Source organism: Abrus precatorius, unplaced genomic scaffold (assembly GCF_003935025.1).
Source record: "Abrus precatorius isolate BTA unplaced genomic scaffold, Abrus_2018 Scaffold4, whole genome shotgun sequence".
Classification (NCBI taxonomy): Eukaryota; Viridiplantae; Streptophyta; class Magnoliopsida; order Fabales; family Fabaceae; genus Abrus; species Abrus precatorius.
This window is the reverse complement of record NW_020874384.1, coordinates 21266244-21294228: the sequence shown is the minus strand read 5'-3', so window position 1 is coordinate 21294228 and position 27985 is coordinate 21266244. Positions and strand designations below refer to the sequence as shown.

Below are 27985 nucleotides of genomic sequence, written 5' to 3'. Positions count from 1 at the left end.
TTAATTTTTAAAATATGCAAACAAAATTATTTAAATAACAATAGTATATTATGATAGTGTTTTTAAATGACATATTGATTAGTTTATTTAAAAGTTTAAAGTCATTGTCCTGCTGCATATGACATTGTTAATTACTAATTTACTACACTTCAAATTGTTTATAAAGTTTGGACTATATCAAGTTTTTGAAAAATATCAAGCTAGATCTTAAAAAAACCTTTATTAAATAACTAAATGGGCTCATGTTCTAAATTAGGAAAACAAGTCAAATTCACGCAACCCACCTATTTTTTTTACCCTTACTTGTGAAAATGGGAATGCCTAACTTACCGCAAGTGGCAATAAGGTTAAATTTAAATGGGTTGGTACTTGGTACGTAACTAAGATAATTTTACTTAAATCTAGATTTACCTATTTACTCAGATCAGTAACATGAGTTGACATTTAATGACAAGGTGAAATAAATAAACGAGTTTTAAATTGAGCACACTTGTCTTAATTAGCTTATTCTACGTAAATTTATCAGTGTTAAATTCATTTTTACTCGGTATAATTAAACAATTTATTCCCCAGTAGTTTTTTTTTATATACCAACGATATCTTCATCCAACATTCCACGACTTTGATTTTTTTAAAACTCATTTTCACCATCAATGTGTCGTGGCCATGTGAATGAATGAATTATGAGTTCTTTTATCTTTACGTAATGTGTAAGATCTGCAATATGGCAGTGAAAATTTTGATTCGAGAGATCTACAACAGTGTTTAGTTAGAAATAATATAAAATTTGGATAGACAAAATATTACACTAGCAATATGTGCTGGGCATGCACATACAACTAAACAGAAAATGAAATTTATTAGCCGCATCCAATGCCATTTATCGATTGACATAGATGAACGCACACCACACTACCTCATCGATTCACATGCTGGGCAAATATTTATTCACGAGGAAGTTCAATTTGATCCATCCATCTCTATCAAATCCTAAGTATTTTACTATTTTTGGCTTTTGGTTGGTTGTCTTGGAAAGCGTCGTACCACATTGATTCGATGCGCATTTACGTGAGCAACCGCTAGAAAGTAATACCTATATCAAACATGAAATATGGCCTCGGCCTTCATTGGTGGTAACATGGCCCTTTACATTTGGAATTGGAGCCCCAATGGGTCCACTTCTTCCCTCTTACCTTTTTCATTTTTATGTTCATTTTATTTTACAAGTGCTTTCTAAATGCATTAAACAAAATAAAACAAGTTTATTAATTACATTTTTTTAATAAATATTTAAGTATTTGTAGAAAAAAAAAAGGGGCTTCATCAGTGTTGGGACAACGGAAACGATACCCACTAAAGGCACCCAATGATTGGAGCTATGTTTCTTACATAGGCTGCGACACACGCGAGCATTGTTGCAAATTGCTGACGGTGACATAACCTAGCACACCCCACACTGTAAGTTAATAACAATACGATTGATACTGCTACCTCTCATAGTAAGGTGTGTAGAACGGTCAATTTTGGTAAGGGTATTTCTGATTCATTGTAGATCATTTTTTCAGAAGTCCAACTCAATCATAAAAACAAACTCCGATATATGTTTAAATTAATTTCAGTATATGTTATCGATTTTCATGCAATTGTATCATTCTTTTTTCTTTTTGCATTTTAGACTGAATTAGTTATTCATTTTATTATTTTATATATTTAATACCCATTCATTCTTAGTATGTAAGATATGAAAATAATATTTTTATATTATCATGTATAATATTTAGGGACGCTTCTTTAAAATTATCAAATAAAATATTTGATTTTAATTAACGTCAAAGATACTTCAAATAAAGAAGCAATATAACGCAAAACTTATAACTGTTAGTGATTCGATTTTGTAATTTTGGGTAGCATTGTTGATTTAATGGGAGTAATTATATAAATTTTGTGTGTTAATATAAGCTTTGTTTTTATTTAAAATATTTTTAAAAATTTTAAAACTTAGAAAAAATTGTGTTACGCTGCATTACGTGTACCATTAGAAAGAGTAAAAATGTGGTTTGAAAAAAATAACACAGACTAGAAATGAATATACACAACATAACATTTTTCGAATGAGGCTCCTTTTGTCGTTGGCTATCGTCACGTCACGGTTACACAATTTTGTTGGTTCTTTCTTTAATTCGACAACGTGGTTGGAACGCTCTCCCTTTCGTTCGCGTTTGAACATTTCGCCGTTTTGCAAACAAACGTAACATCAGTTGCCAAAAAGCCAACGGAACATCTTTTTGTACTTTCCCCGTCAATTCATTTCAGGTAACCACCAAATTACCAAAATACCCAAATTCGACCCATTTCCCGCAAATATTTTTAATCTGCAAGACAAATAAAAGAAAATTAAAAGAAATTTGGAATTCAAGTAATATTAAATTACCACAATGCCCAAACGAATGCAAACGCGAGAATTCAAAACTTTTACTGACATTATTAATAGCATATATTCTTTTCTCTTGAGAGAGTAACATATTCAGTAAAGTTGAATAAATATGAATATGTTTCTAAATGATAATTTTATCATAACTTTTAGAGTAATTAATAATTTTAGAGCGTAAAAAGAAAATTTACCACCTTTCATTATATATTTTATATATCATTTAAATTTTTAATTTTGTTTTGTAAGTTATAAAATGAGTAATTCTTTTAAAAATAAATTAAAAAGCATGTCAATAATTAACGCAAGAGATAAATTCTTAACAAAAAATTGTTTGAATTAAAATGAACTAAAGTGTAATACATTATATACCAAAAAAGTGCATTAATCTCTTAAGAAAAGAAAGTATAAATTTATCTAAATACACCAAATATTTTAATTCATATTTAATAACATATTAATTTTTAAAATAATTATTTATTTTTAAATTATCTAAAAAATAAAAAAACAATTTTTAGAATAAACTGAATCAAATATGTAATTCTTAACAAATATTCGAAATGCAATTTTGTCTTATTATTGAAATTATTGGTGTATTGAATTGAATGAATATTCGTGATCGGCGGCCGCAGTTATTCCCGCTCAAGTTCACATTTTAGTTTTGAAAGCCTTTTGTCCGTACACGATTATTTTTATGCGCGGGGTGCTTCCAAACAGTTTAATTCAATTTAAACCCTTCTTTTCATTCGCCACGTTATCGCTCAGTAAAATTAAATTAAATCTAATATTCTAATATGTAAAATAAAATTGATTATTTTAAAGTCCTCACCTTATCGTAAAATAAGAAAAGAAATTAAATTTAAACTCGGGACTTTCTCCTTTCTCCCTTCTCTCGCACCCCATTCATCCTTACTGCAAATTCTTATAAACTGAAGAAGACGAAACAATCTGTGTCTCTGGGTGGGTGCGTGCGTGCGTGTATTCCTCTATTTGTCTGAGAGAATAATATCTTCTTAAAGCATTAAGTGGAGGCAACGAAGGAAAATGAAAAGCGAAGAGAACCAAATTTTGCTCTCTTTTGTTTGCATAGCCATGTGAGAGTTCTGACACATTCTCTTCCCCTCCCTCCTTCTCCCTCGCTGGCGCATTAGTTCGCTTTTCTGGTTTCTACTGAGTCACCAACTCGGTGAGTGAACTCAATGGCTTCTTCCTCGCGAGCAAGGAGTAGTTCACCGTTTTCTTACCGTAAATCCTCGACTCCGTACTCATCCACTTCTTCGTCTTCTTCCTTCATGAGCGGAAGGTTAATGCCCCGATCCTGCTCTTCCTCTACGTCGTCGTTTTTCAACTCCGGTGGCCGATCCATGACTCCGAGTCGCGGTTGCAGCGAGTCAACGTATCAAGGTTCGCGCGGTTACGGTGGTCGTTCCCCGGTGGCGTTCGGGACGGAGGAGCTGATTGCGGAGCCTGTGGATTCGTCGAGGTCTGGCGATAGCATTTCGGTCACGATTCGGTTTAGGCCGTTGAGGTAATGCCTAGATCTGAGGTTACGCTTTCAGATCCAATCACTGTAGGATTGTGTCGTTCAATTTTGGCATTTGTGTTATCTGAGATTGAGTGTCACTGAATGGTTCGGTTGCAGTGAAAGGGAGTATCAGAGAGGGGATGAGATCGCGTGGTATGCGGATGGTGACAAGATTGTCAGAAATGAGTATAATCCAGCTACTGCTTATGCATTTGGTATTGTTTATTGTCCTCCTCGTGTGATGTTATGTAATTCGTTTGATTGATTTTCTGCTCTTGTTAGTCAATTGAGCTTCTACTGGAAAATTGACCTTGATTTTGGTTTCAGAGTTAAAACTATGGATTCTAATTTTAGAATTCTGATTTAATTTGTGACAGATAGAGTATTTGGACCACATACCAATTCTGAAGAAGTGTATGAAGTAGCAGCCAAACCTGTAGTGAAGGCTGCCATGGAGGGCATCAATGGTATGAATGCTAATATCTGGATTCCAGACTAAATGACAATGTGGTGTGGCTGTTTAATTTGGTACTATCATGTCCTTCAATGGATTGATGATAAATGTTTTAATTTTGTCTGTTGTCTCTACTTGAATTACTAGGTTGAACAAGTTATTTTTGTACTGGTTTGGTGTTAGAGGGGATAGTGGATTCAGTTTTTGGAAGATATACTTCTTCTTGTTCTTTATTGCTAAATGAATTTTGGATGGAAGATAACTTTATTCTAAACATGGCAGGAACTGTGTTTGCCTATGGTGTGACGAGTAGTGGTAAGACACATACTATGCATGTAAGTGTCATTCTTTAACTTACTCATTTCTTTTAATGTTTTCAATAGATGTTTTGTGCTGAAAACTAAATTGTCATGTGTCACCTCTCATAAATCATCATATTGTAAATTTGTAACTTGTGTGTCATTCCAGTTAGATTACACAGTTTCTTTTTATTTAGTGTTGATTAGTTGTCAAATTAGGTCTACGTCAACAAGTTAGTGAGTTTGTGTTGCTTTATTTTTTTTTAACACAGCAGCACATATGCCATATGACAGCTACTTCTTGTAAGCATTGACTTTTATACTTTTTTTATGAGGAACATAGATGATTGTATTAATCCAGCATCTGTTTGATATTTCTGTTGCTAAGGCTAACTTCTCAGAATATTTATATTTTGGTGGTGTTTAAAGGTTTTTGATCCACTTATTGTTGACATGGTTTTCTGGACATGGTAGAGGATAGTCAGTTAATTATTTTGTATACCACAATCTGGTAAATTACCATTAAGCATTTATATTAGTTATGTGTGGCAATCAATAACACGTGAAACAACTTGTAGGAATAGGATCATTCCTGGTGGAAACTAAAAGTCTAAAATGTCAGGGCTTCCTGGCAGAGCTGAAGATGTGTAACTGAAATTGTGATATTGTTTAAGCTAAAAGGGACTTTATATATATAAGAATACATGTGAGGAAAGTAGAGAAGTTTTGTAGTCTAATGCAAATATGGAAAAGGGTTCTCAGACTTGAACTGGACATTTCATTTGAGATTAGAGTCTTTGTTGAAACATCATCTAGCAGCCAATTTTAAACTTGACTTGTACAGTATGCATGCTTTCCTGGAAATGTATTTTAAATGCAATCGTTGAAACTTCTTATTTCCTTCCATTATATGTAATTTTGATAACTTATTCTTGCTACCCATTTAAAATAACCTTACATTAGTTCTGTCAATTTCTCTCCCCTCTACTTGTAGAATTATAGAAATATGAAGTTATAATTTAAATTGGTCTCTAAGAAATTTTGTTACCATGCTCTAATGTGTTGATTTGCAAAGTTAACAATCATAAGAAATCTTCTTGGGTGACTGGTGCTGCTCTTTATATGCAATTTATATGAGGCTTGCTAAGGATGGTGATACGGTTTTGCTATCTTTTGACTATTGTAAGTTGCAGTCATTTGTGTAATAATCCTATTAGTAGGTCCACTGTATAAGTTTTAAAGTTGGTGCTATTGTAGCATGCTTTGGCTTGCAAATTTGTGGTTCTTTTTACCACTTTTTATTGTCACATTTCTTGCTTGTCTTTGAACTGCATTGTCTAATTGGTATATTTTTCTATTTAGACGTGATCTCTCCCATTGTTTTTCTAATTTTCTTTCCAATAAAAATGTGCAGGGTGATCAAAATTCTCCTGGTATCATACCCCTGGCTATAAAGGATGTTTTCAGTATGATCCAAGATGTAAGAGATTTTGCATGCTTAGTACTCTGTTTATTTAAATTGCATATCAGGCATTATGGCTTTGTTGTTTGTATAATTCTATGCTTTGAGTACGATGTTGCTGTATCTCTTGTAGTTTCTCTATGATTGTATTGTATGTGTCACTCTTGTTTTCTCTTGTACATAGCCATCTTTGTGCTGCATTTTGTTATTTACAAGGATATATGAGCTCAAGTTCTGATTGGTAATTATAGTTAATAGTTGCTGCTTCAACTTGACATGATCACATAATCATTCCATCTTAAATTTATTTTACAAGTTCTTGCTTGGATTGTCTAATTGTATTTTTACTGCAGACTCCAGGAAGAGAATTCTTACTCCGAGTGTCATATCTAGAAATATACAATGAGGTAAATGACAAAACATTCTTTTGTTCTGTCATCTTTGAGATTAACAAGGTCTAATACTTTAAGTCATACTTATAAAGTAACTCTTCTTGTCCTGCCTTAAATATTTTGGTTGTTTCTGCTTGGTATCAGGTGATAAATGACTTACTTGATCCAACTGGCCAAAATTTGCGAGTTAGAGAAGATGCACAGGTTTCTTGTCTTACCATATTCTTTCTTATTAGAGTTCATGTTTCACTATTTTTATTCTATCCATAAGTGATTAGTCTCTTACTCTTTTCATTTTTGATTTGCTTTTATACATGAGTACTGATGTTTCTAGTCGACTTGAAATGTGGAGTGTATGTATTATGCAAAACTTTAATCTAAAATTGCTTTGGTGTCACCATTGATGATAATTTGGTTCCTGGTGCATTCTGATGTTTTGAGTCTCATTATTTTCTGTTCCACCCTTCTTTTTCTACCCTTACAATCTAGTGGGTATTTAATTAAGCTTGTTTTGGAAAAATAATTGCATGTTTTTGCTAGTTTTGTGTGAGAGATTTTGAAAAACAAGCAATTATTTATCCAAATTTGAGATTGTGTTAGATTTTTCATTAAAGAAATGTCAATGATTTAGAAATTACTTTCAATTTTGAACTTGAGACAATGTGTTTTTCTTGAGTCTAATTGGGGATGTAATTGATTATTTATGCTGGCCTGTTTTCCAGGGAACTTATGTGGAGGGTATTAAGGAAGAAGTTGTTTTATCTCCTGGACATGCACTTTCTTTTATTGCTGCTGGAGAAGGTACTCATTTTGAGAACGATAGTAACATATTTCCTCCTTTTTAAATTACTCATGAGTCATGACTAATGGTTGGTTGAGAAACATTCTTTAATAATTTTTTTATGACAGAGCATCGTCATGTTGGATCAAACAATTTTAATCTCTTTAGCAGCCGGAGTCACACAATATTTACACTGGTAAATATGTTTGATGTGATATTGTTAACATTGTTATTGAACAACCTTTCTACTCTTGCTTCAGTCGTGTAAAGAAATAGTATCTAAATCATGCTTGAGTGTTTATGGTTTTCAAATGGCTAACTTGTGACATGCATGCATGAATATGGTTGTGTGGTCTGTGGATTGCTCTACTTACCTTTTGTGCATGTTTGTTTAAAGCTGATTGACAATTACATTGCATGACTGAAATGTTCAACGATAACTAGTTAATGTATTTTGGCTGCCTATCGCTGACCTCATCAGGCATACAGTTTATTATTGTTATTATCATTATTATTATTTTTTCTTTAATTAAACTCTATTGTTATTGCTATCCAATACATTTGCAGATGATAGAAAGCAGTGCTCATGGTGATGATTATGATGGAGTGATCTTCTCTCAACTTGTATGTGAAGAATATTTATTGCTCTGTAGAAATATTCATATGCCTAAAATATGTTTTTGATTTCTGCATTTTCTAAAAAATTTGATTTGAGTCCCTCAATTCTATTTGAATTTTTTTTTTTGTTTTAGTTCCTATTTTTTTCTGAGTTCAACACTTTCCGTCTGTAGTAATGATGTGACTAAACCTAAGAGGTTGTTATGTGTTGGTTTTTGTTGCACTATGTCTATGTTAGTGAGAAGGACCCAAAGTGCTAAATTTAGTAAGTTTAGGGCCTAGTACTATTTTTTTTTAATGACTAAGATCAAAATCTCGTGAAAATGTTAAGACCAAGAACATATTTAAACCTTGCAATATTTATATTTATTGGACTATTATTTTCAACTTTTCTTTGCCTGTTTTCTTCTTTCAGAACTTGATTGATTTGGCTGGATCTGAGAGCTCAAAAACTGAGACAACTGGGTTAAGAAGAAAAGAAGGATCTTACATCAACAAAAGTCTTCTGACACTTGGAACTGTAGGTGTTATAATGTTTCTATATTTTTTGTGTTTGGAGAAATTATGATATTTTGCTTGCACTTGAAATGACTAGCTGTATGACACAATATTTCTGTATAAGATACAGTTATAACTGCTTGAAATTAATGCATTTTCAACCTTTTTTGGTAAGCAAGCAATCAGAAATAATTTTATTGACTGAGTTAATTCTGTTAAATGTTGATGAAACAATTATCTGTTATGCTGGATCAACAATTAAAGAGCCAGTCCTGCATAGGATACTAGTAGTGCTGTGGGAGGGATCTTGAGTTAATGTCTTGAACATTTTATTGTGAAGGTTATAGGAAAATTGAGCGAGGGGAAGGCATCTCATGTTCCATATCGAGATTCAAAGCTAACCCGCCTGCTGCAATCTTCTCTTAGTGGCCATGGCCATGTTTCTGTGAGTTTGGATTCTACAGCATTTTTGTGATTAAATGGTTTAATTATATTTTCCTGTCCCATTTATTCTGTACAAATGCTGAGTTATTATTCTATTTGAATATGCTGCTTAAGTAAGGCTGTGGCTATTCTAGTTTCTTTTCTTTCACTTTGTCCCATATATGGCCATGGATTATGTTAGATTGTCTGTACATAGCTACTGTAGTAACATCTGTTTTAACATGAAAATTTCAGCTTATATGCACAGTAACTCCAGCATCCAGTAACATGGAGGAGACTCATAATACCTTGAAGTTTGCCAGCAGGGCAAAACGAGTTGAAATATATGCATCACGTAATAAGGTCAGCTGAAGCTATTAATTATATATAGAATTGCATGCCTATAAGTATGAGTGGTTCCTGATGCTGGGGTTATTTCTTAACAGATTATTGATGAAAAATCTCTGATTAAGAAATATCAGAGAGAAATTTCAGTCCTCAAACTAGAACTTGATCAACTAAAGAAGGGGATGGTAGTTGGTGTCAATCATGAGGAAATTTTGACCTTAAAGCAAAAGGTTTTTAGTTTCCTGTGATATTCATTTCATATTTGATTGTTAAATAGGCTTTCTGTGATTGTGTAACCATATTTGCTTGTCTATTGTATTTGTACTGTTATGTGACTAGTTGGAAGAAGGTCAGGTAAAAATGCAATCAAGATTGGAAGAAGAGGAGGAAGCCAAGGCTGCTCTTCTGAGTAGGATCCAGAGGCTAACCAAACTAATTCTGGTTTCCTCAAAGAATGCAATTCCTGGATATCTAACTGATATTCCCAGCCACCAACGAAGTCACTCTGTTGGCGAGGATGATGTGAGTTCATCCTTAAGTTAATTATTGTTCATTGTCTTTTACAATCTCTTTCAATTTCCGTTCTGCAAATGCTTGTACTTTGAACTCCTTGCTTGACAAATTTCCATAGTGGTTTTATTTCTTCCATCACTGATTGAGTACTTAAAAGTTAAAACAATAAATTTTTATAGTCTCTGTTTTAGTTAACCATTTCTAGGAGGAAACCCTTGAAGCCCAGAGGGGCTTTCACATGAACTATTCCTGGATGTCCTTTCAAAAACTTAAACTTTTAGGTTGAGTTGAGTTTTGACAGCTTAATTATCTTTTTTTAGATGTATTGTAATTAATCAGGAAGATATCTTTCATCCAAATGAACCTTTCATTGTGTGACTTTTTTCTACGAAGTGTTCACAACACTAAACAGTATGTAAAATGTGTGTATTCTTTATCTTCTTTTCAGAAATTTGATGCCCTTCGTGATGGTGGTCTAATTGAAAATGAGAGTGAGAAGGATGCTTCTGCAGCGTCATCAGATTTGTTTCCCGATGTTAGACATAAAAGATCATCAAGTAGATGGAATGAAGAGCTCTCCCCAGCTAGCAGTACTGTTACTGAATCAACACAAGCTGGTGAACTGATCAGCAGAACAAAACTGACAGCGGTAAATTCATCCCCTCTCCATAATAGTCTGTTTATCTTTTAATATCTTATATGATTTATCTGAATTGATGTTTTCGGTAAAGTTCTCAGAGAGGTTATGTGGGGAGTGGCATTGGGATGGGATGGGATCAGTCCAGAGTCTGATTTTTCAATTTGCCCATTCAGTTACTTGAAAAATATCAAGGGTCAACACGTCCAGTTGGTCTTTGCCTATTGCTGATGTCAGTTCCCTGAGTGATTGAGTAGACCTATACAACTGAGCAAAACCTTGGTGGAAAACGTTTTCACTATTAGGGTTGCCTAAGATGGATTGACGATGTATAAAATGACATGCCTATAGGTGATGAACTGGCGGTGGATCCAAAAGAATAGTATGGGTGGGGAAGTGGGGGGGGGGGGTGTCATCAAATCACGATTCAAAATGTGAAATGTCAATTTTTGAATCGTGAATTGTAATTTGCATCAAATTGTACGATTTAGAGACACTGCGAAAAGTAAATTGGAATATAAACACATTTAAATGATTTATAGTACTAAATGTAACATTTTTAAACGAATTGAGAAAATAACATAACTATAAGTTTCACAAAAAAATAAATAAATCATAAGCCATATGCCATAAGTCAGAACAAAATTAAAGAAATCATGATATGATATATATAGCCAAATAAGGTATGATGCACAGAGTGAGTTGATGATTTTGTGAAGCCTTTGTTTCTGATAAAACAGAGAAATAGCATAACCAAATTGGATGCGTGGGTGTGACTGTAAAATCCATGTTTTGGAAAAATTAGAACAAAACAATGGGATAATCAAACACGGTGCACTTAATAGCACTCCTTCAGTTCCTTTTAGTTTAACAATTTAACCATATTTGACTTCTCAATTTCTTTGAAGAGAATTGGTGAAAGAAAAGCAAAAAGAAAAAAGAAAAAGAAAATATTGAATGCCGTTTCTGATCATCTCATAATGATTTGTTGACTTTACCAATTCTATTGAATCATGTAATTAAAACTAACTATGGGATTCGAATAACTATGATGAGAATTGTCATTTCTGATCCTTTGGTTTTTATCGTCTACAGACATTATAGTTCCATGGTAATAGTGTTGCTTTGATGTTTTTAAATAACGGGATGTTCTTGGATGGTGCCAAGACACAGTTGCATTTGATTTTAGTTCCTGACTTTAAGTAGTTGGTTGTAAACTTTATTAAAATTGTTACTTACGACTGCTCATTGAATTATAGGGTGGGATGACAACGTCCGATCAAAAGGATCTTCTTGTTGAACAAGTCAAAATGCTAGCTGGAGATATTGCTTTCAGTACCAGCACTCTGAAGCGCTTGATGGAGCAATCTGTAAATGACCCTGAAGGCTCCAAAAGTCAGGTATCTTGCCTTGTTTTCAAGCAATCTTGCATTGAAATGTGTTGGTATAAAAGCAATGCAAAAATATCAATCAATAACTCTTTCTATTCTTTTTATATACGTCAAAATGATGCTCTCCAGATAAATGTTCTTAGTTCCTTCAATGTCAATTATGTTTGTTTGATGTGTTTATTGATGCCACGCAATATTGTGTAATACACCATGTTAGGCTTGAATGAGATGTTCTTTACTCTGATTGCCTTCACATTTTGCCCTATAACCTTATTCGTTAAAGTGGCTTTTCTTCAAGTGAATAATAAAAACTATGACAAAAGTCGCAGTCTTCATTTTTAATGGAAAATTATGTATTTCTGATATATATTCTTAGAAGGTGTTTTCTTAATTACAGATTGAGAACTTGGAACGGGAGATCCAAGAAAAAAGGAAGCAAATGAGGATGCTAGAACAAAGATTAATTGAGACTGGTGAATCTCCGATGGCTAATTCATCACTAGTGGAAATGCAACAGGTAGTGGTGTTGGCATTGAAGTTAATAATATATATTTGAAGGCTGCATTATATCTATGTAGATGCTTTGATAAAGTTCATTTAAACCTTTTTTTTATGTTTTTGTTGTGACAGACAGTCACAAGGTTAATGACTCAATGTAATGAAAAGGCCTTTGAGTTGGAGGTGAGTAGTATTTTAGCTTTGTTAGGGTGTTCTTTAGCTCTCAATTTGTTTCCAAAAAATCAGAATTTTGTAAACTCCCCCCCCCCCCACCAAGTATTTGATTCTTGCATTAGCATAATCCATGATCAACATTGATAAAAATAATGGGTTTTTAAAATATTTGTAGATAAAATCCGCAGACAATCGTGTCCTTCAGGAACAGCTAAATGATAAGGTATGTGCTTGCCTTTTCTACTATTTGCTCAACTTTTTTGACCTTTTCTTTTTTACTTTTAAGCTAAGCAAGTTTACTTGGATCCTTGTGTCATCCTTTTCTTTTTGTTTTCCCTCCTTCAAGTGAAAGATTATGGAAAAACCTATAACTGTAAAAATTTCTATCTTGACGGTCTCCCTCTTCAATTTTTCTTTTTTCAACAGTGTTCTGAAAACAGAGAGTTACAAGAAAAGGTGAAGCAGCTAGAGCAGCAACTGGCAACAGTTAGTAGTGGGACATTGTTAGTTTCTTCTGATCAGAGTGCGTCAGGAGAACACATTGATGGGCTGAAAAAGAAAATACAATCCCAGGTATCTGAGAAATTGTTGCTTTTGAAGTAACACACTTGCATGGTTTATATGCTTTTCAATATCATTTGGTTTTTGTTGGTTTTCTCTTTCTTTTGCTACCCTGATTTTGTATTCCTTGCTTGTCAAAATACTTCCTCATCCTTTGCTCAATAGATTGTTAATGAAATAACTTTTTAGGATTAGTAAGTCATATTTGAGGCTTCAGTGTTGCATTGTGTACTAAACTGACATTTCTCTCCTCTATTATTTTCAGGAAATTGAAAATGAAAAACTGAAGCTTGAGCAAGTTCACTTGTCAGAGGAGAATAGTGGGTTGCGAGTGCAGAATCAGAAACTCTCTGAAGAAGCTTCTTATGCCAAAGAACTGGCGTCTGCTGCTGCTGTGGAACTGAAAAATTTGGCTGGGGAAGTGACAAAACTTTCATTGCAGAATGCAAAGATGGAAAAAGAATTGATGGCTGCACGAGATCAGGCCAACTCTCGTAGTGGTGTGCAAACGGTTAATGGTGTCAACCGCAAGTACATTGATGCAAGATCTGGAAGGAAGGGGAGGATCTCTAGTCGTGCTAATGAAATTTCTGGAGCTGGTCTAGATGATTTTGAGTCATGGAGTCTTGATGCTGATGATTTGAAAATGGAATTACAAGCTCGGAAACAACGAGAGGCAGCTCTTGAGGCTGCATTAGCCGAGAAGGAATTTGTGGAAGAGGAGTACAGGAAAAAGGCTGAAGAGGCCAAGAAAAGAGAAGAAGCCTTGGAGAACGATTTAGCAAATATGTGGGTCCTTGTTGCTAAGTTAAAAAAAGAAGGCGGTGCTGTCCCAGAATCAAACATTGATAAAAAAAATGATGGGGCAGAGCAAATAAATGATAAAAAAACCAATGACATTGAAAGTAATATTGTCTCCAAGGAGCAGCTTTTGGATGTATCAAAACCAGACGACGAAATTCCTAAAGAAGAGCCCTTGGTTGTTCGCCTCAAGGTAACACCATACTGCAGTTATTTGTATATTTTTTTGTCCTAATTTATCTAATTTTCTTTTGTTAGTTTTGAAATTATAGGGTTTAGGTAGGGAAGAAGGAAAAGAGAGAATGGAGACTATCAATAATCGGATTTATGATTTCAGTTTTTGAGGTGCCATTTATGATTTCAGGCACGCATGCAAGAAATGAAGGAAAAAGAACTCAAGTATCTTGGCAATGGCGACGCCAATTCCCATGTTTGTAAAGTATGTTTTGAGTCTCCCACTGCAGCAATTCTTCTTCCATGCCGACATTTTTGTTGTAAGTCTTTTCCGAACTTGCCTGAATCTCTTACCCTAAAAATTCTTGGTTATTTTCCTATTGATTTAGTATTGTTTGTCTGAATACTTACAGCCTCGTGTTTGACCTTGCAGTGTGTAAATCTTGTTCCCTTGCTTGTTCTGAGTGTCCAATATGCCGCACAAATATTACAGATAGGCTTTTTGCTTTTACATAACTCTTTTTACAGAGGTCCTGCCATTATCTTATTACAATATTTTTATGAACAATATTCAAATGCAGTACAAATATTCACGCGTTTCTTTTTCGGTTTTTTAATTTTTGCAGGGCTCTATCCCATTGAGTTATATATTCCATGCTATTACGGGTGCAATTCTTTTATTAGTTTGCCTGTATGTAAAACCGTTTAAAAGGTATATCAACATCTTTCTTTAATCCTACCCCAGGGGAACTGTATAATAGGGGGAGACAAAAGGGGTGCGGAGAAAGATTGTGTAAAGAGGGAAAGAGTGAAAACAACACTCCTTAAGTACATACGCACGATATATGGTTGTTTTACGTAATACAGCAGAATTTTGTTGCCCATCCTTTGTATGTCCTTTGCTGAGTGTATGATCGGTGAGGTTTCTCATTTTTATTCTCCCAGCTCCCCTTGAAACATGATTTCATATCCAATATGTTAATAATACGATACATACAGTTTCTTTCCTTTTGTCTAATCTATTGGGGGTGGCAGGGCCAGGCTTGGAACATAGGATATAGTTAGTTTTATCAGAAATGTCATATGTCTCGCACCAAATTGATCTCTAGTTTTCACCAACTTAAATTGTCGATTTTTTGGGAAAAGGAGATATATGAGTATGAAGTTAGTGACGTGTCTAGAATCTTGAAGGGTATTAGAGACGTACGCAGAGGAGTACGTCAAGATATTTCTAGCTTTGTTTTCTGCGGTTATTCAAGTTACCCTATGGGTGTTAGAAGATCTCCTTGGAGAGGGGGGTTGCCTTTTAAAATGGCTTTGGAGTTCTTCAACCCGTGTTCTTGAGTTGACTTCGGTATGAAGCCTATCATTCGTTCCAGCTTCCAACCCAGACTGCTATAGGAATCATTTGAAATCCTTTTATCTTTTATTCTTATAAAATTTCCTAATTATTAAATAAAAATATAAAATGATTTTCTATATTTTAAGATAATAAATGTATATACTTTTTTTATTTAATACTTACATTAAAAAGTAATACGAATATTGTTAAGTTTTTATTAAATTTTTTCCGGTGATTTAGAGGAGAAAATTGATAATTTAGTCAAATGTAACTAAATTTCTTATTGCTGATTTAGTAATTACATGAAACTAATACATTAGATAATTCAAAGATTAATATTTAATGAGATGCGGGACCAAATAAATGACATGCAAAAAAGTCATTACTTTGCCGATCAAATTGATATTTCCGTAATTATATTTATCAATTTAATTTGTGATAAAAGGTTGAGGAGCATCTTAAACCGAATAATCTTCGTTTGATGCACTTTTTTTTTTTTGGTTCATCGTTAGATGCACTTTGTTAATAAAAAAAAGTACGCTGATCTAGAAAGGATTAGCTACCGTTTCGCAGGTGCTTTGAGTTCCCGTTTTGATCAATTGAAGATGACTTCAGGGGTTCAGTTTGTATGCATATTAATCCAAATCCAGTCCTAGTTCTTATGTTTAACGTTTGATGTCTGTAAGTCTTCAAATTAAAAGGTAGCCTCAATAGGGGGAGTATTTTTGCCTTCTTAGGAAAAGTGCTTGCTTGTTTTTCAAGGTAAATTTGTTCTGATGAAACAATAGCTTGCTTTAATAAAATAACTATTTCGTCATAATTAAACTGAACATGTTATTTTAACACGTTCAATCATCTGGTAACTAAAATCAATGTGAAACAATATACATCGGCTTTCGAAGATTACCATGATTCTGGTGTAGTTTGAAGAAAAGCAAAGCAAGGGCATTTGTGTTGCTGACATCTTCCTCGCCAAGTTGGGTCAAACTTACATGGGCCTTGGAAGAAAATTTCTAAACCGAAATTGAAGTTGATGTGTTCGAACTTTAGAAATCAACATATACCAAAAACAAAAACTAAATAGATCAACATGAGTACGGATGATGTTGAAATGATTTGCAAGTCTCACGTCAACGAAAATTTTATTTATTTATTTAAGATGTTCATTTTAGACATTACAAGAGGGATAGAGGAAAAAAAGAAATTAAAGAGTATAATGCATTATAAAGAAATCATCCTGCGCATTTATAATTCATATTCTACAATTCAACCATGAGGGAACAGTCTAATCTCAACTCCCCAAGGTAACCAACACAGCAGCTTGAAAATCCTGCCATCCGTCATAGTCACTGAACGCCGTAATACAACAACACAAAACTGTCGGTTGTGCTTGTTTATTAGCATTGACTGTGAATTATGAATTTTTGATTGCCATATGAAAATAACGGTACAGCTTTAAAGATACATCAATAACCTTTTTATTATATGCATAAAGCTACAAGTCTTATCATAAAATGCTAAAAAGATCTTGGCCGACTTTCAGTTTAAGAAAGTTCAATATAATATTGAGTTGTGATATTCAATGAATTCATATTAACGAAAACATGGACCCATTAAGGGGCCGAAACAGTGGATTGGAATAGAGAATGAAAAAAAAAATTGTAAAGAAATGCTGAAAACAAAAAAAGAAACACACGAATTGTAAAAGAAACGCAAAAAACAAAAACGGAAGATATTTTCCAACAGATTTTTTTTTACAAATAGTTTGATTATCGAGAAATTCTAGATCTTTTGATCAATTGTTGACTAGTTTCAGGAACTGTACAGCCATAATGTCTCCATTTGACAGTGTTGGCTCTTGGAATCTCCCTAACTCCAATCTGGGTAATACTCGGAGTGCTAAGTTGAGGTGACTGAACTTGAGCCTGGGGTACCCACGTTGCCAACGGAAATAAACACGTGCTAACTTCAAGATCTTGGTCCTGAAACGCCGAACGATTATCATAATAATTCTGCAACAACAAACACGATTCAAATTTGTCAAATTCAACCTTAGAAGAAAAACGAGTCTCTCTAGTCTCTACTCTCTCTCTCATTCTCTTATTATATATACTATAAAGCAAACCTTACAGAAACCATTAGGAGCAAATGAAGCATCAAGGAGGTCTTCGAAACAGTAACCAGGTATTGTTTCAATCAAGTATTCAGAAATGCTGCTAGTAGAAACCGAACCCGTGTCACTAGCCACGTTGTCTTCAACCTTGCAAGAAGAACTCGCATTTTCATTGGAAACTGATCTGGGTCTGTTCATCTTAGATGAAGGGTTTCTCGCTTCAGGGCAATTGTTGGATGAAGAAGCAGGGTCCAAAGAAGTGCCAGAGAGCTTCACACCCGTTAGAAGAAACCTGTTATGCTTTTGGGTATGTTCGTTGGCTCTGTGTATAGGAAGGTCACATTCTCTGCATAGTAACGCTCTATCTTCTTGGCAAAATAGATATGCACGTCTCTCCTATTTTATTTTTTATATAGAAAGTGAAAGAAAAAGACCATTTTTTTAGAAAAAGAAAAAGAAAAAAATGATGGGTGTAAAAGAGTAAAGAGAAGTACTTGACATATATCACAAAGAGGGAAGTCTTTGGAGGTGGGGTAATGGAGAGAGAAGCGAGCGTGTTTGGTTGCGAGCTTGTTGGCGTGGTGAATGATACGATCGCAGCTATGGCAAAGAGCTGCTTCATCTGCAGGACAGAACACAGTGGCCTCAACTTTTTCACACACATCACATTGGATCTTCATCTCTCTTTCTCTTCTCTTGGAGTTGTTTGTTTCTTCTTTGCTTTAAATCTAATTTATGTTTTGCAGGGTTGGGAGAATGGGACAAAAGAATTATGGGCGACTTGGCATTAGGGTCCAGAAAGGCTCAGCCCTATTTAGTGTTTTCTGACTTTGAGAGAACTCTCGACTTTCCTTGATTAAATAGGAGCCTGCAAGTTGCTTCCTTCCCCTATTATTCTATTGCAAAGCCTTTCACTCTCATTCTCAACTCTTAGCCATGCTCTGCATTATCTACTTCCTTTATATATATAATTTAATAATCACTGTTGTGAACCCAACTCAAACAATCTCAACTATTTCCTTACTTCCTCATCAAATTCAAAGCTTCCTCACTTATAAGCCTTTCATCTTTCATCCATGAATCCCCATCATCCTCCCCAAAAATATTCATATGTGGAATAAATTAATACCCCAGAGTTTTAAATCTCATTGTATGATCCCATGGAATACTCATATTTATATTCATACAACTGTATAAGATTTTTTCCCCCTTTTTATTTTTTCTTTATCATATTACATCATTATAATTTTTTTTTCACTTTCTCTACTTTAAAAATAGAATATATGAGTAACCTTATTGATTAAACAATATTATTTCTACAATAATTTCTCATAATATATATATATATATATATATATATATATTCTTATTTCTTTTCATGACTTGGTGTGTTTAAGTCTACTATTCTCTCTTGCTATATTGGTCCCAGGTTATCAGAATTGGAAAGAAAATATCTCATATCATTTTTGGTGTATTTTATGTTAATAATTAATCATAAAAGAATTTAGTTGAATCCAGTTTTATAAAATAAAGGCTCATGCGAATTATCTCGTCGTTCTGTCATTCAGACGATAACTTATGAAGGTATTTTGCGCCAATCCAACATGGACATATACAGAGAAACTAATCCAACTCTCTTTTGTATTTTAAAATCTCATCATATATAGTTCTACAGTTGCTTCTTGCTTTCAAAGCATTTTAGATCTTTGTTTGGTTTTGGGAGGTTTTCTCTGGGTGTGAGATCAACTTTTATGCTTCAAAATTAGGCATGAAAATCAGCCTAATAAACTCTCTATTGATATCTTTCATTATTTTATTATTTTTGTATTTTATGATTTTTAGTAATTTAATAGTTATCTATGAATATTTGTAAATGCAAATTAAACTTGCATGTACATGAAAGATGGATGATGCGAATGTAAATATGGAACAGGGAGGGATCAGTTTAATTAAATTGAGGTTATTGACGCGGAAACTTGTAAAGTTCTTCTGCGAAAACATTCAAACAATATTAATGTGTTCATTTAACATCTGTCTTTACAAAAAAAAATTAAAAAAATCTCTTTTCCTATCATATTGCATCATTTATCACATATATTATCAATTTTTTAATAATAAATAATAAATTAAAAAATAAGAATTAATTCTGATAAAATAGTTAAATTATTTAGTTTATGTAATTTTTATTTTTTAAACAAATAAATAAAAATAATAATAATTAAATAATTTGAATAAAACAAGTGCATGGTGTCTAGCATGGCATCAGTAAATGCGACAAAGCTAGGACGAAGAAGGCAATGCCAAAAGTCACGATACCGACGTATGTATTGATAAAAAGTTTTTATGCACGAAAAAAGTAAATTTAAATATTTGTTGATTATTATATTAAAAAAATAAAAAAATAAAAATTATTATAAAGTATATTAATAATATTAAATGTTAAAAATTCACATATATTTTTATTCTTTAACTATAACATATCTTAAAATTCTTAAAAATTTCATTCAAAGTACACTAAAATAAATTTTATTAAAGAATTTATGAAATAAATTTAAGTATAAAATTTATCAAAATAAGTTTTAAAAAATTATTATTATTTTAAAATGATTTCAAATACTATTTTAAATTTAATTCAGCCTTTTTTTTTGTTTTCCATTTAATTTAATATAAATTTGTATATGCAAAAAAGATATTATTAAAAAAAATTTACATATACAAAAACTTGAATCTAAAATTTTATTTAAAGAATAACAAATCTTTTGTCACTTAGACTAATTTTTGTTGATTTTAATTTGATATTTTTATTGTAATAATATGAAATTATTGTAATTTTATATGATTGGTATGATTTTTAAATTTTTCATGTAAACAGAGTGTGGCATCCCTTATATACTTTTATAATAATTTTTAAAAAAATAACAAATCTCATGCTTGACTTTTAATTTTTTTTAAAAATATATAAAGTTATATATACAATGTACTATTTGTTTCATTTAATTTTAATACTTCATACAATAAAATAGTTGAAATCCAACTTTCATTTGTTAATATAAAATAAATAATTCTAGGTGAGAAATATTACTTTCTGCCTTTTTGGTTAATATTTAATTTTAATGTTTTATAAAATAAAATAATTAAAAAGTAAATTAAATAATTAAATAGATCAACTATAAATAAGTGATTTCTGTTGTAGAATAATTTGTGTTACATAACATGTGTGTATTAAAAATAAGTGTTAATTTTTTTATTTTTTTTTATATTATCACATTTAATTATTAAACACATATTTATATTTTTAAATAATAAAAATATAAATATGTTATGCTGAATAGTTAAAAAAAATACCTTAATATACAAATTTAAATTGTTAAAAAAATGGCATTTATAGTACTAACCATCCTATGACTTGTGAAAATTTAGTTCACACTAAACAAAAAACATTGTCTCGATCCTTTTAAATAAATTTCATTATTTAATAAAATATATTTAATATTTTCACACACTATATATTTATATCCATGTAACACAATTAGAGATGCGTTTTTTTTATAGAAGTTCATAGTAAGATTTATATCTGGATTTAAATTAATTTTCAATTTCAATATCTAAAATTCGTGTATCAACAATGAAATAATTTTATAAATCCCTTAATTTTACATTTTTTTTAAATATATATATATATATTTATACATAATACTGCATTAATATCAATTATTTAATTTTAAACTAACAGATCAGATACTGAAAAAGTTTTATCATAATCATCACGATTTTCTTGCTCATATTTGTGCATTACGAGCCACCGATTATCATATACCATACCATAAAAGGAAAGATTTGAATACAAAGAATAAAGAAGAAAGCTACTTTTTGTCAAACTATTGGTCCCCTCACTCTCAAACTCTTGTTAGATCTTACTCCATGCACTTTGTATCAATGCCTATTTTCAAAATAGTAAATCATAGATGCAAGGACTCCCCATCTACCATGCCAAACCCTTTTGTTTTATTGATGATCACTTGCATTAACATATTTCACATTTATCTAGTTTAATTATGCTTTTATTTTTTACTTTATAATTTATACGTGATTTTATTTTTAATTTTTTTATTGATATTTAGTACTCACAATTTAAAATTATTCCAGTCAAATTTGTATTAATTATCTCATCACAATATTACAAAATATATTATATAACTTTAATTTACATAAATTGATAAAAAAATACAAATAGATGAAATGTAAAATAAAAGACTTAGACATATTTAGGTAAATTTTAAAAGAAAGTCTTTATATAAAAAAATTAGTATAAAAATAAATAATTATTTTGTTTTATAAATTAAAAATATTATCTTTTCAATTTTTAAAGAAATTAAATGATAATTTTTTAAAAATAAAAAATGGAAGAGTGTAAATTATTTTTAACTTATAAAAAATTATTTATTTTATAGTATTTTTTAACAATTAAAATATCACAAAAATTAAATATAAATAATTAAAATTAAATATATAAATTAAAAATATAATTAACTATATTTATTTTAAAGTGCACATATAACATATATTATTGAAATTTTAGATTAAGATAAAAAAAATGCGTATCTTATAAACTGAAATATACTTGAGCCTAACAAATTTTGATTACCTAAATTTTAAATTAAACAACTAAAGCTTTTTGAGAGTGGACAGAAAGAAAAAATAAAAGTGTTTAAATGGAAAGAAAAACAAAAGAATAATTATTAATATAAAATTGTTAAAATTAAAAAAAACTTAAAAATATAACATTTTATTTTGAAGAGTTTATAAATTATTCTTTTTATCTAAAATATTTAAAAAGAGATAATTATTTTAAAAACTTTTATATTCTTTAATTTTCTTCCTGAAAATTAAGTTTTAGACAAAGTCTAAAGGTTGATAAAAAAAAAAATTAAAACTTAAATATCTATTACAGTTTACAAATTATTGAGTTTTAACAACAGTGTACTTGATGAATAATATAGAAGGGTATTGCCAAGAAACCCTTTTTAGTTTGTTGTCTAGTCAATCTTAGTCAATAATGTTCAAAATATTGCTCAAACTCAACATTAACTCTGGTTGTGATCGGTCTAGATTCAATTATATGACGGTAAGTGGGTGCTATTTGACTGTATTTTGAATGAAATATTTTCTCACAATTTCTATGGTTTTCTTTAATTTTAAAAATATGTATGTAAAGGGATAAAATAAACAAACAAACAAGAGATGATTATATATAACATTAAAATCGTAATTAATTATTCAGTATTTAAATAATAAATTGTATTTTGAATGGAAAAAAAAATTGAAAGGGAGTAGTAATGTCATTAACTTGACTATTGGTTTTGATTTTTAACTTTTTTCAGGATGCACTTATTTTGCTTTATACATTATAAACGTGTTTGTGCAGGTTCTGCTCTTCCTTGCATCATATAATTGGTCAAATTTGGTACTAGTAATGTACGTACATAAACGAAATTAGAAAAGTACAAGAACGAGATAATGGAACAGTGGTTAAATTAGTCGACCCAACTATGCGACAAACAACACTTTTTTCTGAGAGTGGATATGGATTCTGATATTGTTTGAGAATCTTTGAACAAAATATTGTATAAGATATGCTACTTGTCGGCACCAATAAGGTAAGTAGAAGATAAGAAAGGAACATTGCACTTTTGATCATTGCGAATTTGAATCTCATAGTTCCAATGCTTCTCACATGGATGAGGTTTGGAAAGACTCTGCTTTAACAAATGATTTCAAAAGCATGTGAATTGTGATAGACCCTTTTCTCGCAACTCAAATGGGTGTGGGAGTGGGCTCAGAGGATAGGTTATGGTTAGGTTGCTGAGAGACCAAGTCTTTTTAGGATTTGAATGGAGCAGCAGAATAACACTATAGTTTTGAGGTCAAACTTATTTGATTGCTAATATCCTATCTATTACATTTTTTTAGTAATTTTTTTTATTAAATTTAAAATTAGTTGTCATTTTTTCATATTATATTTAATTTTTGATTGATTTATTCCTTTCAAGTTGATTCGCATAGGACTATATAGTTTTTTTTTTTAAATAAAAGAAATGGGAATTTTTTTATGAAAGGAAAAAAAAGGCATATTTTAAAGAAAGTGAGAGAATAAGAAGTGAAAGAAAAAAAATATTCCATTTGATTTACACGGACAAAAAAAAAGTAAATAATTATTGCATTCCTACAAGTAAAAGTAAAACATCAAAATCACTCCTTTCTGGTCTCTAATTTCTTCTTAAACTTTCTCTTTCCAACAGAATTGAAGTTTGTCCTCACCTTCCAAATACTCATAAGCAAAAATGAGGAGGAGAAATTTTAACCTCTTTACTTTTCCTATCTTCTTTAGAATTAAAATCAATTAATTTTATATATACAAGTCCCTTCCGTTTCCTTTATTATCTTCCGACCAAACAAACAGCACATGAACATCTCAGAAAACAATATTGAGACACATTTTGCGATTGAAAGGCAATTAAGGTTATGGAACATCGGTAGCCAAGATGGTATGATGGGATATTTTTGTTTGGGGCATATATATGGGAAAGCTATTTCCTGAAGAAGTATACAGAAAATATAGTTGTTCTTTTAAGTATGCATCTTATAAAACTTGAAAAGGCTTTCATGGCCAGAATCTAGTTGGAACATGGCTACATTCTCTTTGCATTATTCACATGGGCACATAAGTATGGGGAACATTAAACGATGTAACGGGGACCTGATTGTGATGTGTAGCTTGGCGTTTTAAATACTGTGACCCCATCAAATTCTCTAGCTCAGCTTTGCCAGCTCAGCCTACACCAAGTTGTGAATTATACCCTTCTTTTATTTTACATCAATGGGCCATGAAAATATCGGCAAAACAACCAGGTCCACAAAGTCAGAATGTGTCTGTGGTCATTTAGTAGTGTGCTAATGACATTGTTGGGCTTCTTATTCAACTTTGCGTGCCCAATAAAAAGGGATACTGACCAAATAAAAGAGCGTTGATAAAAAAAGGAAAGACCAAAAGAAAAAGAGTTAGGTTAAAATTTCGGATTGTAACTAATAATATAGTGTGTATTAAAAAAAGTATATTACAAAATATATTACTAATATTTTTTAGGAAAAATATTCTACATGCTCATAATAAAAATTAGTAAAATTTTGATATCATGCAAAATATAAACATTAAATTTTATGTTTTATTATTTGGACACTAAAATTTTAATATTTGTATATAATTATATCTATTTTTTATACACTTATTTCAAAAATACCCCTAAAATTCAAAGAAATATTGTTTTCCTGTCTCAAATTTATGCATTATTAAGATAATTTCCTTAAAATAAAACATTTGAACAGAACAGGAGCAAATAAGTATTCGGGCGAAAAAATACTGTGCCATTTTATATAAGAATGGAATAATTTTTGGACATCTTATGAAAATTATATAGTTATATATTTTGATAATATTAAATAAATATTTTTTAAATTAATATAAATTTATCTAAAAAATAAACATAACAATTTAACGTAATTTTGTAGTGAAAATACGAGGACATGAATTCTTATGCACATTACATCGTTTATGGGGAGAATATAACTTGTAGTCATTAGAGGTCTGCTGAAGTAATTAGAATATTAAAAGAATAATTTTATATTTTTAAGATATTAAATAAACTTATTTTAATTTAATATTTTCTTATAAAACATTGGAATGTTAAAAATAACCATGCTCTCTGTCGCTTGTAATCCCTAGAAATCAATTTTGATGAATATAATTTTTTTTTCTGTCGTTAAACTCGTCCCTTGTAACTCATATCGTGACAGTTTGAATCATTAATCTTTTCTTATAAATGGTGTTGCATTTTGTTTGCACGAGCTAGTAAGTAGGAACAACCAAACTAATAATCATGATGGGGAAAATAATATATGGTGTCCCCAACCAGATGTAATACATATATAGAGGTATTTGAGTAGAGTTAACAGAACTTATCTTTTATTTAAGCCTTAAATTAAGATTAAGTTTAAATTTGATTCAAATTTTTATTTAACAAAGCTTAGCCAGGTTGGTATAGTCAAACTTATCCATTTAACTAGCTCTAGTAATATACTAATACTTCGTATATATACAATAGGTTGATATGGAAGTTAGTTTTTTTTTTATAAAAGAAAAAAAAAATTTATGTAATAATTATCCTTAATTTTAAAAAGTTTTAGATGAAAGAGAAAGAGTTTATAAGTTCTTTAAAATTCTTTTAATTTCATGTTTTTAATTTTTTTTTAAATTTAGAGAGTTTTGTATTTTTTTTTCTTTTATTCTATTTTTTAAAATTTTTAAACAAAGTCTTGGTAAAACTTTTTTTTCATAAAATTATATATTAAACACAAATTTAGTTTCATTAAAATAAAAAACATAAAATAAGAAAATAAGAATTATATTCATAAATTATTTTATTTTAAGTAAACGATAAATAAATCACTATTTTCTCATTTTATATATTTCTTCTACATTAAACGATTCGAATATGTTCAACATTTTGTCTAAAAAAAAGTACATGCTATTTTAAATGGTTTAGTTATAAAATTTATTTTTGTACTTGTATTATTTTTTGTTTTAAATTTTATATACTGAAATTATACATTTTAATTCTTACGTAAAAAATTATTTACAAATCTGTCCCTACCATTTAGCTAAATTAGAATAATGTCAAGTTTGATATTTTTTTTAATTTTTGTAATATACATTTTATTTTGGTCCCTGTATATAATTTTTTTTAATTTTAGTCACTATGTTTTTAGTTTCTTGCATGAAAAATAGTAAGGGTGTTATAATTTTAATAAATTTATTTCAATAAAATTAAAAATAAGATTCTTTATATAGAAACAAATAAAATGTGACTGAAACTAGAATTTATCTTTCTTTAAACTATTGTGAAAACTTTTGAGAGGGGTAAAGTGAACCATCAAGTGAGTATATTTTGTTATTCTATACTGAACCATCCTCTTGGATGTACCAGCCTTCTAAAGTACCAAATGGTGAAATTGGCACATGCTACCTAGCGATTCATTTTTCGTTAGAAATTAACTTCTTAGTGCTTAGAGAGAAGCAGTCTCATGATAATATAAATGGCTAACCATTCGAAGAAGTTGCAAAAGTGGCTATTATTTTAACTGTGAATTCTATTATATATCGAAATTTAAGAGACACATGCTGCAACCAACAAGTGTTGTTTATTATATATGGAGACACATCAAATTCTATGCTAATTATGGAGACACAACAAAAGTCAATATATGCTGCAATACTGCTTGTTGATGAAAGTGAAGCTAGAAAGCTGTTAACAGCCAAAACCTATTTCAAATTGCTGTCAGTAATTCTGTCAATACTTTTGGTAGTTAAAGCAAAAAGAAAATAATCTCTTTGGTGACTGATCCATCCACCATGATTATGAAATGCGCTTCAAGTCAATGAGAGACTTGGTTGTGGTCTCTAATTTTACAGAAAAGGAACAAGTGTAAGCCTAATAAAAGGTCAGATTAATTGAACCCCACGAAAATTCATAGACCAGCTGTTGATTCAGATTTTTCAAGAACTAATATGAGGGATTATTTCAAACAGTTTTGTTAACCATAATAATGATTAAAATTTTGAAAGTGTAGAATTTTTGTTAAAAAATAAAACATTTATCAATATTAAATGTCATGATTTTCAATAAAGAAAATTATATAATTTTTTAATCACTATTGAATAATGGTCAGGAAAAACCCTACACTTCAAAATTTCAAGCATGAGTGAGCGACCCTGCGAAATTACTATTATTTCCACGTTCAAAAGTTGAAGCACTTAAGTGATGGGTTGCTTAATACGTAATACCTATACATACAATTACTTTTCTCTTGTTGCTCCCAAAAAGTAAATATTCACTGTAAACAAAAATATAATAAAAAAGTCCCATTGAAATTTAGGGACAAAGGCATAAATTTTCGCCAAATATTTAATTGAAATTGCCGCACTTTAATTTCTTCGTTCCCACTGGCCAACAGTAACCCCCCACACGCTACAATCGTTCCAAGGAAAACATGAGAGAAGGAACTTGAGTATGACTACATATATGAGCGATAATGGGAAGAATTTTCATGTTTTACTATTTTGAGTAATCTAAGGTAATTAAAAAAAAAAATTCTTTTTACTCAAATCCATTCCACAGTTATTGCTATGCTACGTAAATATATATAATTTTGGGTGCACCTGATTGTTGTTTGGTTGACTTCAAATTAGGGCTTCTGTTCCTGAAAAATGACTACTTTTCATTTGCTATAGCTAGTAGATTTATGGTTTTTCAAAGCGTGGTTTGAAGGCTAGATGGGTAGACCAACATCAGGTAACCAAGTTGTAGATATATAGTATGAAGAGGGAAAAAAAACTGGTTAGCAATGTACAAATTAACAATTTTTAATATTTTTATTATTATGTAAAATTTTATGTTGATCCCACCAATAAACAGTGAGGGTCATATTATTTGATGGAA

The 27985-nt window shown here is 30.9% G+C and overlaps 2 protein-coding genes across 2 annotated transcripts; one reads left to right on the top strand and one right to left on the bottom strand.

Moving 5' to 3' along the window:
* The first annotated feature begins 3273 nt into the window (after positions 1–3273).
* Positions 3274–14860, top strand: LOC113864399 (kinesin-like protein KIN-7D, mitochondrial). Its single transcript, XM_027498048.1, has 25 exons — positions 3274–3956; positions 4071–4168; positions 4331–4420; positions 4690–4742; positions 6121–6186; positions 6522–6575; positions 6705–6764; positions 7283–7361; positions 7470–7537; positions 7909–7965; positions 8375–8479; positions 8798–8902; positions 9136–9243; positions 9327–9458; positions 9568–9750; positions 10190–10390; positions 11638–11778; positions 12167–12286; positions 12400–12450; positions 12617–12664; positions 12868–13014; positions 13268–13996; positions 14168–14297; positions 14411–14507; positions 14604–14860. Exons 1-24 carry the CDS (start codon positions 3628–3630, stop codon positions 14491–14493), a joined length of 3237 nt encoding a protein of 1078 aa, XP_027353849.1. The 5' UTR covers positions 3274–3627; the 3' UTR covers positions 14494–14507; positions 14604–14860.
* Positions 14861–17088: 2228 nt separating this feature from the next.
* Positions 17089–18112, bottom strand: LOC113866333 (B-box zinc finger protein 20). The gene is made up of 3 exons (XM_027501212.1): positions 17927–18112; positions 17445–17828; positions 17089–17331 (listed from the first exon to the last, which is right to left on the bottom strand). The coding sequence occupies exons 1-3, from the start codon at positions 18110–18112 to the stop codon at positions 17089–17091; spliced, it is 813 nt and encodes a 270-aa protein (XP_027357013.1).
* Positions 18113–27985: the final 9873 nt, after the last annotated feature.

What these genes read in the sequence shown, in the direction of transcription:
- LOC113866333 (XM_027501212.1), bottom strand. Translation starts at nt 18,112, where the DNA reads ATGAAGATCCAATGTGATGTGTGTGAAAAAGTTGAGGCCACTGTGTTC. An exon ending in CTCTTTGTGATATATGTCAA is followed by an intron (nt 17,829 to 17,926) that starts GTACTTCTCTTT and finishes AAAATAAAATAG; the next exon opens with GAGAGACGTGCATATCTATT. An exon ending in CTCCTAATGGTTTCTGTAAG is followed by an intron (nt 17,332 to 17,444) that starts GTTTGCTTTATA and finishes TTGTTGTTGCAG; the next exon opens with AATTATTATGATAATCGTTC.
- LOC113864399 (XM_027498048.1), top strand. Translation starts at nt 3,628, where the DNA reads ATGGCTTCTTCCTCGCGAGCAAGGAGTAGTTCACCGTTTTCTTACCGT. An exon ending in AAAAGAAAATACAATCCCAG is followed by an intron (nt 13,015 to 13,267) that starts GTATCTGAGAAA and finishes TATTATTTTCAG; the next exon opens with GAAATTGAAAATGAAAAACT. An exon ending in TCCATGCCGACATTTTTGTT is followed by an intron (nt 14,298 to 14,410) that starts GTAAGTCTTTTC and finishes TTGACCTTGCAG; the next exon opens with TGTGTAAATCTTGTTCCCTT.